Source organism: Saimiri boliviensis, chromosome 7 (assembly GCF_048565385.1).
Source record: "Saimiri boliviensis isolate mSaiBol1 chromosome 7, mSaiBol1.pri, whole genome shotgun sequence".
Classification (NCBI taxonomy): Eukaryota; Metazoa; Chordata; class Mammalia; order Primates; family Cebidae; genus Saimiri; species Saimiri boliviensis.
The window spans coordinates 118,219,562-118,235,978 of NC_133455.1; the positions used below are offsets into that span (position 1 = coordinate 118,219,562).

The 16,417-nt window shown below is 43.8% G+C and overlaps 1 protein-coding gene across 3 annotated transcripts in view; it reads right to left on the reverse strand.

Annotated features, from left to right (window-relative positions):
* Positions 1-16,417, reverse strand: part of ETV6 (ETS variant transcription factor 6) — a 246,973-nt gene that overhangs the window by 17,065 nt on the left and 213,491 nt on the right. For all 3 annotated transcript variants that reach the window (XM_074403277.1, XM_039461675.2, XM_039461674.2), the window contains one exon: positions 3,472-4,017. In XM_074403277.1, the coding sequence (XP_074259378.1) occupies positions 3,472-4,017 (546 nt within the window). The remainder of the gene's footprint in view (positions 1-3,471; positions 4,018-16,417) is intronic.

The following is a 16,417-nucleotide window of genomic DNA, read 5'->3' on the forward strand; positions in this document are numbered from 1 at the left end:
CTTTACCTCCCAGGTTCAAATGATTCCCCCACCTCAGCCTCCTCAGTAGCTGAGACTATAGACACACGCCACCATGCCTAATTTTTGTTATCTTTTGGTAGAGATGGGGTTTCACCATGTTGGCCAGGCTGGTCTTAAACTCCTGACCTCAGGTGATCTGCCAGCCTCAGCATTCCAAAGTGCTGGGATTACAGGCATGAGCCACAGTGCCCAGACTGAAAAATGATAGATTTTTAAATGACCTCCAAAGACCTCAACTTGTGGATGTACATTTCTACCTGAAATAGAAAAAAGACACTGAGCCTTATCTTGCTTTGCTCCTGGTAAGTCTTCTCGATCTGGAATGACCTCTTTTTCCTCTCATCTCTGCTTGTCCACATTCTAAGCATTCATCCAAGCCCAGCTAAAAGCCAGCCCTCCCTGACATCCCTCCTTTGACCTCCTGCAGTACTTAACAGGAGCTCTTCTAAGACACATGTCACATGCTTCGCTTTTATAGTTAACTGTGCTCATCTCCTTCATGAAAAAGACTGTGTCTTGTACCTCTCTGAGGCTGTCCCTACCCACTCAAGAATGCAGACGACTGCCTTATACACAGAAGGTGTCCAAATGCATAAATCCTAGGGCACCTGAACAAATCACATCTGAATGGTAAGAATTTAGCTTTGTTTTGTGATCCACATTCATGAGCACTATTTCCATTGATACCCTCCAGCTACAGCACTCATCAGTGTGACGTTCAGCAGCACCTTCATTTCTTTTTGTGCTGTGCTCATTTAAAAAGCTTTAAGGAACTAAGTTGTCTCATCTAACAGCTGCTTTATAGAGATTTAAAGGCCTTTTATGGCTGTTCAGTAATGACCGAACTTTTACATTGTACACAGGAATCACCCAATGAATTTCACCTCCGATAAACAGAATCAATTTTACAAGGATCTGAGGAGTCCAGAAGGACATCAGTAGAGCTGGGGTACACACAGGCCTATCCTAAAAGAAACAACGGTGCCTAAAACTCTTGGGTTTTCTTGGGAGGGTTACAGAATCAAGACTGTCAGTTGATTCTGGAAGGAACTTTAGAGACCATCCAGTCCCAGCTTCTTTGGAGAAAAGTAATGCCTTTTAGCGAAATGAGTTAAATTTGGATTTGGTTAGTTAAAATATACACTGGGAGATTTAAAACTTTGGAATATGCCATTACAGCATTAATAATGTTTTCAGACACCGTCATACTGAAGGAGTTAATGCAGTCCCCCAAAAGATCTAGGCCCCGGGTTATTTTACATGAATATTCTGACTTCCCAGAGCCATCAAGAAAAGCACATATTGCCCATTTCCGTGTGCCCCTGAGAGCGGGCATCCACAGACACCCAGGCTCATCAGCTGGTGGGTACAGTATTCCACTGAGCTTCCTAACTGATGCATCCATCATCAAACACTGATGTTGTGGAATGAGATGAAAAAAAAATATATACTAGTATACGCTGGGTGAAGTGGCTCATGCCTGTAATCCCAGCAATTTGGGAGGCCGATGCAGGCAGATCAGTTGAGGTCAGGAGTTCAAAACCAGCCTGGCCAACACAATGAAAACCCATCTCTACTAAAAATACAAAAAAAATTAGCCAGGTATGATGGCACGCACCTGAAATCCCAGCTACTCGGGAGGCTGAGGCATGAGAATCACTTGAACTTAGGAGGCAGAGGTTGCAATAAGCCAAGATTGCATCACTATACTCCAGCCTGAGTGACAGGGTGAGACTCCGTCTCAAAAAAAAAAGTATAATTTTAAGAGACTAATATTTTGAAATTTACAAACCTACTAAACTAGGGAAAAATAGCTCCTCAAGTCTAAACCATGTTTCTTTCTTGGCTCATGGGCTTATGGTAGATTCCCAAAAAGTGGTGAAGGCAGTGCCACCTGGGAGGCAGACATGAGAGGGCTTGAGAAGCAAGCCAGGCCCACGAGGGCAGCACTACGGACAGCAGCCAAGGGGCAGCAAGGGTTGTCCTGCACACCTTGGTCACTGGGCCCCATCTGACCTTGGCAAAGGCCTTTGCCTCTCTGTGACTCAGCTTCCTTTGTGGCTTCCCCTATACAAATGACCCTTCCACATAAGATGAATACTGTAGTTATAAGCCACCTCAAAGAGCAGTCCTGAGAATTATAAACAAGCAAGAGGTATCTTCAAAATGTCAAGTACTGCTGTACCCACCACGCAAGAGACAAGAGGGCATATAGATAAGAAGGGTATTGCCTGGAAAGCACAAGACGGGTCATTACAGAATTCACAGCAATACACTGACCTCATCCTACTTCTCCAATTATCTGGGGAAATTCACGTTTTGCCTAAGCTCTTTGCTTCTTTATCTACTATTCTTTTGTCCCCGTTTTTTTTTTTTTTTTTTTCATTTTCTGATTTAAACAATCTAATGTATAGGTAAAAGCAGAGAAATCAATAATATTAACCCCCATGCATCCATCACCCAGACATACAACCACCTGCTAGTGCTGGCTAGCCTTGTTTTATGTAGACCCCATTCACACCCCACCTCCTAACTCTGATCATTTGAATTGAATCTCAAACGTATATCATTTCATTTTTCATAGTTTTTAAAACATATACGTCATACTTATTCGCCATTCTATTTCCTTGATTCAACATCCCTGATGTAAATTATCTATAACAATGAAATTGAGGCGATACTGGTGGTGCACTTGGGGCCAGAGAAAAATCTAGCAACAAATGATTTAAATAAAAAAGGACAGTACCTCAAGGCAGAGGTAAAGTACGTTTGCAGGAGTGCCTGCTGTTACGTTGCCATGCGCATGGCAGCACCTTTTACGAGCATCCTAGGAAATTCGCAATGTGTAGATATTTTCTCCACTGGTTTCCATTGGTTTCTTCCCTTAGGTAAGCAAATTTGGGCTTCTTATCATAAATGAAAGAGAATCTGGGAGTGGTTTCCTCTGTCCAAATGGCCCAGCAACACCTGCCTCCAATACCATAATCGTTTTCCTCTCCTACACCCTCCCCCAAGGTGAAGGCTGCATGAAGTTACTGCTTACAGGATGGAATTACAGGCCTGAATCTGCGACAAAGCTTCTTTATGCTGTGTCTGGTCATTAATTAGCTGCTGGAAACTTCAGGACAGGGCCATTAGCATGCTCATAAACCTTTTATTTTAAATGTTTTCGCTTAGCCTTGATTCTGATGTGCCTCTCCTTGTAAGCTGGACGTAGGACATTTGTTTCTTAACATTTCAGAGGCTCATTAACTACTCCATCCCAGCGGCTCATTAACCAAGCCATTAGGGATTTCGTCTCATCCAGGCAGAAGCCTCCACTTGCCCTCACAGAGCCTTGGAGGGCGCCTAATTGGGAATGGTGCGAGGCTGGCTGCAAGGATCACAGGGGAGAGTGGGGCTTTGTCAGGTCTCCGCTATGCTGGAGCAGCGACAGCGGAGCTCACTCACCTGCTATTCTCCCAATGGGCATGGCGTGCTCTTCAGGCGGGGAGACAGAGACCATGATGTGGTTCATGTAAGCCAGGTCTTCCCGATGGGAGAGGTTGATAGGCTTCCCTTCTCTATGCAGCCCATCCTCGGAGAGCCTGGACTGTTTGAAATCCACGGAGTGCCGGGGGTTCAGGATCAGAGGGTGCATGATGGGGCTGGGCATCAGCTGGATCACGCGTGTGCTCTCCTGCCGGGGGCTGGATGGCTTCGGGTGGGACTCGGAGGACGCTGGGCAGTGATTATTCTCCATGGGAGACACTGACAGGGGGTAGGACTCCTGGTGGTTGTTCTCCTGGTGTAGCCTGGGTCCCTGCGCCCTCTCAGCTGGGGAGAGGCGGCGGATCATGTTGTCCAGGGGGGACCGGAGGGGCCGCTGCTCAGGGTCAGGAGAAGGCCGGTGATTTGTGGTGATGGGTGACCTGGAGCGGTGCAACAGTTCAATGGTGGGAGGGTTGTGGTGCACATTCTCCACGGATGGCCTGGGGGTCCTCTGGACACAGTTATCTGGGGAGCAGAGGGCAAGACAATCACAGACCCAGTGAATTGGCAGGACAGGAAACCTCCCTGTGGCTCTACAGGCGGTAAGTGGAGGAGCGTGTAGGTGTATGTAAAGAATCTCTCTCCCCAGAATTCAGTGTCTTTTTCACTGCTTAACAAACAATTTAAAGTGAGCATATTGAAACTATTCTTGTATTGCCAGACAACCTAAGGATGTTTACAAGCATTCTGTAATCACCTCCCCATGGCCTATCAGCACAAGCAAAACCTCCATTCCCCACTTCTGGTCATCATTAGACTCTTCTATGTAGCTTTCAGAGGTAGAAGGGTTCTTAGGGGTTTCTCTCTAGATGCTTGTATTGACTTACATTTTCATAACTAAAATTTTCATATTCTCTACCTCCAGGAGTTATTTGTATTAGTGAAAATGTTAATAATATTAGTAATAATTATTAGTAATAACTGTGTCTTAGATACTGGATTTCACTGTTTAAAACTTACAGCACTCTTGGCTTAATGTGGTGGCTCCCACCTGTAATCCTAGTTTCTTGGGAGGCTGAGGCATGAGAATCACTTGAACCTGGGAGGTGGAGGTTGCAGTGAGCCACGATCAAGCACTGCACTCCAGCTTGGGCGACAGAGCAAAACTTTGTCTCAAAAAAAGAGGGGGAAAAAAAGCCCAACCTTATAGCACTCCTAAGCAGGAGATACCACTATTACCCCTCTTTTACAGATGATCAAACTGAGGCATACAGAAATGAAGCAACTTACCCAAGATCACGCAGCCAGTTAGGGGATTAGAATCAGACTCCAGTCAGATTCTAGAACCTGTGTACTCATGACAACACCTATCACCGCAACACAGAAACTACAAAACAAGGTCACAAGAAAACCTTTTCTAAGCACGCACAGCGGCCCCAATTTACAGAATGACAATCTTACTGAGCTTGAAAGAACTCTGGGGAGCACTTTGCTCCTGAGTGCATAGACCCTACAAGTGCTCAGAGACAGGCAGAGGTAAGGAAGAAGCAGGCTGGATGGACACTTCTAACAATATCCCTAACCCATCCCACTTGAACTTGCAAGCTGGTGATATGTGAGCAAGAACATCAGAAGTGGACACAGCTCAGCAGCAGCAGTAGCTCCGAGGGCTGGGTCAGGGAATGGACCAGCACCCATGTGGCTCCAGAAGCCCCTGCTAAGGTACAGAAGGACAGAAATCTGCCCGTAAGAGTGGAGATTTCTACACAGCTCCACACCCAACTCAATGAACTCTCTCTGGCCACATCTGTTCCCAAGGCAGTCTCACCAAAAGGATGTGCATGCTTGCTGGTCCTTCCTTGTTCTGGTCAAAGAACTGTCCACAGTTCTAAGTAAAGCAAGCCAAACGTATCACCTTTGTTGCTTAAGATAATATATATATGTATGTATATGAAGAACACATAAAGGAAATTCAGGAATGTGACAGGGTCAGTAAACAGAGACAGACATGGTGGTTTTAAGTTATACAGGTTAAGAAGAAAATGGGGACTTTTTTCTTTTTTGAAAGTTCTACTAGATCTCATCTATCATATGAAACATTGAACAAAAATACTGTTCATAATATTAAAAGGTCATCTCCTTGAAGCCAGAGGGCTTATTTTGTGAGTGCTGTATAACCCACTGCCATAAATTCAAAAGTACTTAATCACTGGAATAGCTATCAATAGGAGGCTGATTTAATAAATTATATCTCTAAACAATGGAGTACTATGTAACTGTAAAAACGAATGGGGAGCATCTCAATATTTTGCTAAGGACTAGCATCCAGAATCTGTGGTTAGATGAGAAAAGACAGATGAAGGATTTATGATCTGCCACCACTTATCTAAACAAGGAGAGGGGGAGATCCATTTTCAATAATAGCAGAGTGGCTGGTACCGAAGTAACCTTCCTACGGATAGAAATGAAAGAAACTGTATTAAATATATATATATAAAAAAACTATTTGAAGGTACCAAAGGCAGACAAAAACTGAAGGGGATTTCACTCTTGAAAGAAGGGACCTACACAGAGTGAGGTCCGTATTTAAACAACTTTCCCCCCGATTCTGTTGATCTCCTAACTGTCCTATGCTGCATGCTCCTCCCCAGTCTGTACAGCACAGGGCAGTTAAAAATAAACAGAAAGTTGCTTGAGATGTCAGAAGATAGTAGCTGCCAGAATGGCAGAAAATTGAAGAAACAAATCCCATACAGTGGGAGCCTCAGAGATGAGAGTGATTAAATTGGCACGTAAAAGTTTCCTCAAATTCTTGTGTGACTACTGAATAGCCCAAGTGCTGGGGAGACCCTCTGGAGTTCAGTGAAAAGCAACAGTTGTATAATCAAAAGATAGAAGCAGAAATCTCAGCTACTGGCTACTGCAATGGAGACAGGGTTCAGAATTTGCATCTCATCAAGTTTGAAGGCTCTGTAAACACTTCAGGCTGTTTGTTACCCCAGAATCGCCATAGCTTAGAAGCAAAAAACCCGGGACAAGAGGATCTAGCTAAGGGCAAAAGGCAAAACAGAAACAATTTGGACCTAATAAAACGTTAAGACCACACCTCTACAAATTCAAAGTAAGTGGCCATTTGACTGCCTGCTAGAACAAAAGTCACTACTCTTCAGAGGAACAGAACACGATCCAGTGTCTCGACAATGCATGCTCAGCATCCAGTCACAGTTTTCTAGATGTGGGAAGAAACACAAACATGTAACTCATAATAAGGAGGAAAGGCCATCAACAGAAACAGAACTTGAGGTAATGTAGATGCTGGAATTAGCTGTTGTAAAATTTTGTTTGTTTTTGCTATTATAAATAAGTTCAAGCCCTAAAAGAAAATGATGGTTGTAATAAATGATGACACATAGAGCCTGTCAAAAGAGAAATGGAATTTTTTTTTTAAAAAAAGACAAAACAAAGAGTCTATAACTGAAAAGTGTAATATCTGAAATGAAAGACTGGACTAGATAGACGTAATAGCAGATGCGAGATGAGAGAAGAAAGGGTTAGAAAATTTGAAGACAGATCAGTAAAAATGAAATCCTAACAAAATCCTCCTGTGAAACAATATCACATGGTCTAATACACATGTAATTGGTGTCTAAGAAGGAGAATACAGAAAAAAACAGGGTAAAATAAATTAGGAAATAATGGCTAGACAGTCCCCAAATTTGGTAACAACAACATCTTCAACAGCAGTAAATTCGAAGATCCAAGAATCTCAAGTAAGATATGTAAAATAAAAACCATACCCAGGTACACCAGAATCAAAACTACTGAAAACCAGAAATAAAGAGGAATTCTTGAAAGCAACCAGAGGGGAAAAAGATACTATGTACAGGGGGAGATTATACTAATATACTATATATGCACAGTATGATATATAGTATATACTAATATAGCATATATTTATATATACTACATATAAGTATATACTAATATATATTACATATACTAATATATATATAATATTGTATATACTAATATATATTACATATACTAATATATATATAGTATATACTAATATATATTACATATACTAATATATATATAATATTGTATATACTAATATATATTACATATACTAATATATATATAATATTATATATACTAATATACTAACTATGGCTGACCTCTTTTAAAAAAACCTGAAAAGAGGAACTGCTCAAACACACACACAAGGACACAAATGGGAACCTATAGACTGAAAAAGACTTAACCATTTGCAATGTATAGATGTTGTTTGGATTCTGATGAAACTGTAAAGAACATTGATGAGATGGTTGGCAAAAGGTGAACACTCGTAGGTTACATGATGATACTGAGGAACTGCTAGTTTTCAAGTGATATGATGGTTCTGTGATTACGATTTTATAGTCTTATTTTGAGGCCTATGTGGATACTATTTACAAGGGAAATTATATATATCTGGGATTTGCTATAAAATAATGTGGGGTGGTGAAGGAGAGAGGAGGTAGACCACAGAAGAAAGCAAGACTGGCCTTGAGCTGATCATCAAAATTGGTGATGGGTACATGGTGATTCATGATACAATTCTTTTTACTTTTGTATAGGTTTGATACTTCTTGTCATAGAAAGTTTTTTAAGTGCTTAATCAACCTTGCAAGGATACAGGTTGGAATGACAAGCACTAACGTCCTCACTTTAACCCAAATGCATATAAATGTTTACAGGGCACCAACTAAAATGATCTGTAATCTTTTGGAAACAAGGCAAACTTTCCTTTTATAGTTAATATGGATCTGAATTCTGCTGGCCATAGAAACATATTTATCTTCTGTCTATGGTTCACTTTTCATTTGTCACAGAATATGATCACTGTAAACAACTATTCAAGAGAGTTCTAGTTTGAACTTTCCTATATTTTCTTCTACATGCCATTTACAGAATGTCTCTCTTTACTTAAAAGCTTAACGTTTAAAAATACTTAAGGATGATGAGGACTATGTATTGAAAAATCCCATTTCCTGAATCCATTTCCCGTCTTATAAATTTCAAAACGGTCATAGGCGTTGGCCAGTAATCTGGTTACCTGCAGGCTTTCTTTGATGTCCTGGGCTTCAAGGCTCAGTGTGTGGGTGTGCACTCAGGGCAGCCCTTAGGAAGTCTGGGAGGACCAGGAGAGGAAGAACTTTCATGCCAAGGGTAAAGGAGGAACTGATGTAATGTCCTGGAGAGATTTCACTCTCTGTTCCTGCCCAGACCTTGGGAACAATGCCGGAGGGTGATAGTGCTTTGGATCATCCAACTCAGATTTTACTTTGGACTCAGGATCCAGGCAGGAACAGGACTTGGAGTAGCTTGATTTATTTATTTCTCTGCAGCTATCACTCAAAGAGGAAGTACTTGATGAAGCTGATAACATTAACAGTAGAGAACTGGATCCGAGGGTATTTAATTCCAGGCTCCTGGTGGTCTGGGCACAACCACTGTCAAGGCTGAGAGGCTTGCAATGAGACCTTCCAAGCTTTGTTTGAGTCTGCAAAGCAGTGCCCATGTACGGAGTGGGCTATGACGTTCCCAGCCTGCTGCCTGACGCCTCTGTTATTATAAGTTGGCAACAGGGCATGGAAACTTATGAGACCAGAGCCGGCAGGCAGAGAAGCTCCGGACACAGGAAATGCACTGAGCGGACAGTGGGTGCATGAAATCCCCCAGATGTAGGAGTCTTCTGTCTAAAACAAGAAGATTTTTTTGGTCTGGCCTTGATGTCTGGGTTTGTTCTTGGTGAGTTGCCCAGCTGGAAAACTGGGAAATTATCCACATTGCCCTCATTCTGAATGTCTTGATATGGAAGGGAAATATACAAGGAAGAGGGAGGGAAAGCCACACATAATTAATCTGTGAGGGCACAGAAGGAAGGGAGGAAGAAAGACTAAAGGACTGGTAGGAACTGTCATTCTGGTTGGAAGTGTTTTCTGATCCCAAACCTTTTTCCTTGTTGACCTCTGTTAGACACAAATAATCCCTTCTTCTCACTGCCGAATAACCTAACATAAATCAGGACTTTAAATGTGGTCATTTTCTTTACAAAAAGGTCTGATTTCTTATCCCTTTCATATTAGTTATTAGAAAAGTTTCCCTACTTAAAACTCATAAAAATTTGACTCAATTTAATCATGCTATAACTAATGAATAACTAGTAAACCTAAACAAGCAAAACAAACAAACAAACACAAACACCAAAAAAAAAAAAAAAAAAAAAAAAAAAAAAAAAACCCACTGCCTTTGGTGAAAGTTTTGGCTGGTAAGTTTCCAGGGTGGAGCAAAGGCTAAGATCAAGTTTGTAACTCACACACCAGGATCACATTTCCACCATTGTGCTTTCCCTAAGCCCACGGATACTGGTCAGAGAAGGTCATCAGGGAGACACAAATCAACAGCCCCAGCAGGTAATGCTCACTCAAGCCTCCGGCCACTGGGTTTCACTTTCTCCCTATCCCAGTCATTTGTAAAAAATTGTGGGAAGTATGAATGTTACACAGAGCTAGACAAAAGTCAAAGGCCCAAGATCTTGAGCTGGAATTCACACTGTATTTCATAAACCACTCCAGGTCTCTCACTCCCATTATGGGTTAAACGTCTCTCCCCCAAAATTCCTAAGTTCAAGTCCTAACCCCTAGTATCCTCAGGATGTCACTTTATTTAGAAAGAGGGTCCCTGCAAATCTAATGAGTTAAGATGAGGTCATTTTAACCATCCAATATGACTTGGATACTTTATAAAAAAGTATACTTTGGACTTACAGACATACGAAGAATGCAGGTGAAGATGAAGGTAGAGCCCTCCAAGGCAAGGGATGCCGAAGCCTGCCACCAAACCACCAGAAACTAGGAGAGAGGCATGGAACAGATCCTCCTCAGCTCTCAGAAGGAAGCAACTCTGGCACACGCTGATCTTGGACTTCCAGCCTCCAGAATTGTGAGATGATGAGTTTCTGCTGTTTAAGCCACCTAGTTTGGGGTACTTTGTTACAGCGGCCCTAGCTAACGAATACGTCCCCGACTCCAGTTACCTGAGGTTCAACCCTTGCTTGGTTTGGAGCCTTTCCACTGACCGTGTGCCTGGCATTTCAGCCTTCATCCCCCTAATGTGCCAATATAACTGAACTCCCTTGGAGGGCCTGAGAAGAAAAATGCCCTGGTTTGGAGCGGATGATTCACGTATGTTTGAGGTTATCAACAATCAACCCCATGTGAGCGCCTAGAATTTTATGCGCATTTGATGGAAGGAGCTCAACAAAACAAACTGGGTAACTTGTAGTACTCTGAGGCTTAATCTTCCCGACTGCAGGTCTGGGCAGGGCTGCTTCCAAACAGGCTACCTTTCCAGGGGATCCGTACGCATCTGCCGACACAGGGGGCCTCACCATCTGGGCTGCAGGCTGTCTTGCTCTTCACAGGCCGTAGAGGGGAGTCTCCTTCGTCTCCACAAAGCAGCATAAAAGAAGTGAATTAAGAAATCAAGGGATTGGATTTCCAATAAGCCAGTTTGCTCTGTTTGGGTAAACCTCTCCATCATGTATAAGGCCTGGGGTCATGGGAGGCACAGAGGAAAGGCAGAGAGGCCCTGGAGTGTGGAAAAGAGCAAAATGGCCCCTTAACTGAGGGCTTCCTTCTCTGGGGGTGAAATCAAACTGCCCCGGCCACTTATCTCAAAGGGATCAGATGGCATTTCTCAAGGGGTAAAGGAAGTCTCTTGGAGACTTCCTGCCTGTCTTGTGAGAGTCATTCATGCATATTAGGGATCTCTTGCCCCTTAAACTTCTGGCTTAAGACAGCAAACTAGCCCTAGGGTTAAAAGCAGCCTCAGTTGGAGGACACTGGTGGAAGCAGGGAGGGTGAGGGGTCCCTCCTGAAATAGGCCAAGGGTCCAGACAGATACAAAGAGGGTCTCTGTACAAGCCAGTCCCTACACTCTGTCACAAAACACATGCTGCAGCAGGGGCAAGGGTCAGAAGGTAAAATGTCATGCTGTCCTAGCCCCTGAAATATAGGATGCAAAGCAGGAAGAAAGGTCCTGGAGAGGAAAGCAGGGCTTGCGGAAGATTGAAATGAGGCCGGGTCAGGGGAAAAGGTGTGAAGTGGTACTCCGAGGCCCCGCTCCCAGGGAACAGGAAGTCAAGATCTTGACCTGTTCTGCTTCTGGTGGGACCTGTCATTACCTGCCGCCAGATTCAAGAATCCCAGAATAGAAAGGGGCGCAAGAGGTTAACCCTGTAGCTCTTAGAGGAGGAGCAAGGCAGAAGAGCAATACAAAGGTTCCAAAGGGGTCACGGAGGACCCAGCGCTCGCCAGGTACTGTAAGGTAACAAAACACAAGCAGCGTTTACTTCCAAACAGGCGGTATTCTACAAGTAATGAAGACTGGCGCTTTAAATGTATTTTGCCACAGAAATCACAGTGCAGATGGCATCCAATGAATCCACGAAGTGCTCTTCGGATAACAGCCAGGAGGGCAAGAGCCCTTCCCTGCGTATAAGGTGCACAAACCTGATGTTTGCACCAAGTGTGTGCAGTTGCAACAGGGCGAATGGTTAAGAAAAGTGGAAGGAAAAACCAACGACCGCACAACACTGTGAACAGACTCGCCACTACTGAAGTACACTTAAAAATGGCTACACTGGTAAATGTTATCTGCATTTTACCCCAATTAAAAATTCACACAAAAAGATGGGGGGAGACAACCAAATAATAGAAATACTGAATCGTGAAGAATGAGTAACGTGTACTGAGTGCCTGGCTATGCGAGGGGCATTTTCCACGTTAACTGATTTCTTTCTTATGTCAACACTTTGAGGTAGAAGCCGCCCTTTTCCTTCTTTTACAGGTGGAGACGTGGGACACAAAGGTAGTTGCCTGAAGTCATGCAGCCGGTAAACTGGGGAGCTGGGATTGAACCCCACGTAGGTGGGGTCTAGAGTGCCTGCATCTACGTGCCGGCATGCTCTCTGGCTCCGTTACCTATTACACAGCTAATATGTGTAACAAAGATGTCAAACCCCAGCCCACGGCCTCCTCGACCCAGCTGTCATCAACACGATTCCAGCAAGACCAGAGAATCGAGTGCTTTTGCAACAACCAGTGATGGGATGTGACTTGAGCAGCTGAAGATTGCATCTACCTGGTGCCAACTTAGCAGCTGTAGTGAGGAGCCGGTTTTGAAGGCGTGACCTGCACCGAGGGGCTGGCTGCTCAGGGGTGGGTGACAGCCAGTGCTTCTGCTCTCAGTAGCCAGTGCCTGGTTCAGAACCCACCGTTTTCACAGGCTGGGAGAGTTCCATGATACTAAGTCCGTCCATCCCGAGGGAGTCAATCATCCACAAGGGCGAATTCAGTCCAACTCAGCACGAGTTTTTAATATCATGAACTAGACATACTCTGGAGTCTCAAAAGTCATCTTTGACATTTTTTGGCATAAATTTGGCAGTAACGTAAGCAGGACCCGCCACACGCTGTACCCCAGTCAGGTGACCTGAAAACTGCTTTGGCGTTCTCATCTCCACAACTTCCACTTGTCTTTCAATCATTCGCTCTATTTTCGGGCAGCCTGCACCACAAACATTTATAAAAATGTATTTCGGTCTCCTCATTCTGCGCAGCGGAAGGAGCGCAGGCACTGGCATCAACCCCACCTGAGCTTAAATCTCAGCATCGCTACTTGATTTCGGGGCATGTTACTTTAATGCTCTTTACCTTTATTTCTTCATCTATTAAGTGGAGATGATAATATCACCTTTATAGGGCGGTGTGGTGAGGAGTAAATGATTCAAACATATAAAACCTTGGAACAGGGCCGGCACACAAGAAGAACCCAATAAATGTTAGCTCTTGTTTTGTTATTAAGAAGCAGATTCATATACCTCATCTTCTTTAATTATCTCATTAAAACTGTATATAACTTCCTGCCACCAAAGCAGTCTTTGGGCACTTGGGTTTGGTGGTGGGGTAGGAGGGGTATGATTCCCCTCAATAAAGCAATCATATAAATAAAATTCTGTGGGCTGCCACAGAACACATGCCACCCTCTCCATCTTTCACAAAGAAATGACTTCTCTCCATTATCGAGTCATTCCTATGTGCTAGCTGTAAGAAAAACTGAGATCAGTTGTACTTGGATGCTTTAAATTTCTCCTCACCACTTGCAATTTCCGTGTTTACCTTGTAATAAAGAGCTGTCCCAGAGCAGAAGTGCCACCTTAAAACTGCAACCACTGCTATAGAAATGATCTCAGCCCTGCATGTATGAATATCTGCAAATTAAAGTGATTAAGAATCGCCGCTCCATAATCTCGCTGATGGGGCAGAGGAAGGGATGGGACTGAAGAGCTGAAATTATTAGTGGGTCCTCCGAGGAGATGATGGGATGAGAATGTCTGAGAAATCCAGATCTTGCTCTTTCTCCCTACAGACTGCATATCCAATCCCATGGGGCGATTCTGCGGAGCGAGTCCCGTTCAGAGACTTTAGCCCAGAAGGGAAGCTTATTTTATGTTGCCATCAAGCTTTCAGGGGGCCAATATTCAAGAAGTTCCAACACCAGAGGACAAATGACAATTAAATATACATATGGGGATAAAACCCAAAATAAAATAACCTAAGGTGTGAAAAGAAGTTATCATTACAACTGCTCGTGACAAAATAAATTTATAGTCATTTGCTGGTCTGATATTTCTAAAGATGCTCTGCCTCCTGGTTTCTGTGAAAGAAGTAATATCATTGTTTATCTTTTCTCTACAAAACTACCTACCTGCATTCTAATTCATATTACACAGACAAAATGAGTCATAACAGTCAAAGAAAAAGAATGTCCTTAAACTGAGTTTCTGATGATGAAATAAGTGAAGGATGCTACTCTTGTTGACACTCTCAGAGTGGCAATGTCATCTGAAGTTCTAATAAGGTGAGACAAATGAGGACAGAAGAGTTTTCCTCCTGCCTCTGAGCAACACCAGGCAGGACGTGGCTATGATTTTCTGGATTTTAGATGCTCAAGACCCTGAGGGAAGGGAGGGTGTCTTATCCTCATATCACCCAGGAAGACTCAGATTCCTTACATGTAATGTGGGGATTTGAGAGCTGTAAGAGACTGCAGAAACCATTCAGTCTAACCCCTCCTTATAATTGGGGAGACAGAGCCAGAGAGATGAGAAACTTAGCCCTTTGGATCTGTTCTGGCAGAACGAAGTAAGGACCTGGTTTTCTGGCTTGTAGATCCCATCCTTTAAAACATTTTACACACACACACACACACACACACACACACACACACACACACACCCAGTTTGTCTGTCGAGGATAGTTCTGGTTCTGGTTTTGCCTGAGGTCCTTGCTTAGTTATTGATGGAGCCCGGTGTCACTGTCATAAGTGTGTTGGTATGAATGAAAAATTATAAGGTTAAACTAATTGTATAAAATCACCCTCCCTTCCCATAACTAACAAGTAAGGAAAAAGAAAATGCTGGCTTTTCTAGCGGTAGGTGGAATCGGAGGACTGCTTTGCTCAAGGCATGATATGATTTCAGAATGGAGTACATTATAGAGACAGTCAATGTTCACATATAGAGGGTTCGAGTGAGCATGATCGTCCCCCTCTACTGTCAGGGCATGGAAGGAGAACCTCTGGGCTAACACCAACTTCCTAGCTTCTGGCACTGTCGTGTGGCTACTAAAAAAGGCATGATTTCAATGTAAGAAAGTCATAGAGGATACACGTGGGGAACTCGTGCTAGATTGAGCAAGACACATTTGTACTGTGATATAAATGCCCATTGTGAAATTATGAATGTCTGAACTGGTTAAGTGTGTGGCCATGATGAGGTGAAATCACACAGGCGTTGAATGAAGCCTTGTGTTTGCACTTGACCGTGCATGCTACGCTGTGCCAGGCGGCTTAACAGCTGAGTTGGGCCTTGTTCTCTTTCCATCTGTCATTCCTATCCACCTATCTACTTACCTAGCTACCTACCTACCTACCCACCTACCCACCCACCCACCCACCTACCTACCCACCCACCTACTCACCCACCCACCTACTCAACCACCCACCTACCCACTCACCTACTCAACCACCCACCCACCTACCCACCCACCTACTCAACCACCCACCCAACCACCCACCTACCTAGCCACCCACCCACATACCCACCCACCTACCTACCCACCTACTCAACCACCCAACTAACCACCCACCCACATACTCAACCACCCACCTACCCACCCACCTACATACTCAACCACCCACCTACCCACCCACCTACCCACCTACCTACTCAACCACCCACCCACCCACCTACCCACCCACCTACTCAACCACCCACCCACCCACCCACCTACTCAACCACCCAACCACCCACCCACCCACCTACCTACTCACCCACCCATGTACCTACCCACCCACCCACCTACCTACCTCCCTACCTACCCACCCACCACCTACCTATTTACCTATGCCAAGTTGATAGCAACATGTGTCATCTTGAGTTAACATACTTTTATATGAAACTGTATTCCCAGTTATGTAAAATAAATCACTGGGGAAGTAATATTTGATATGTATAATTTCATTTGACAGATCTTTGCAGAACCAGATCTTTCTGTATGTTAACATATGCCCACATCAATCATCTGTTATCCTTCATAATTAAATGTAACAGTATTGATTCTAGAAACAATTTATGTTGAGCTGGAGTTTTTTCTTTTCAGTAGAGAAGAAGGGAAAGAGAGAGGAAGTAGCTGGAGGTAGGAAAGCTGTGCTGAGCCACGCACCTCTCCACTTGGTCTCTGTCATCAAGGGCACCATACAGCTGAAAGGCAGGACACGGAGAGGGTCCCCTCTTCATATCACCTCTGTGCTTTGG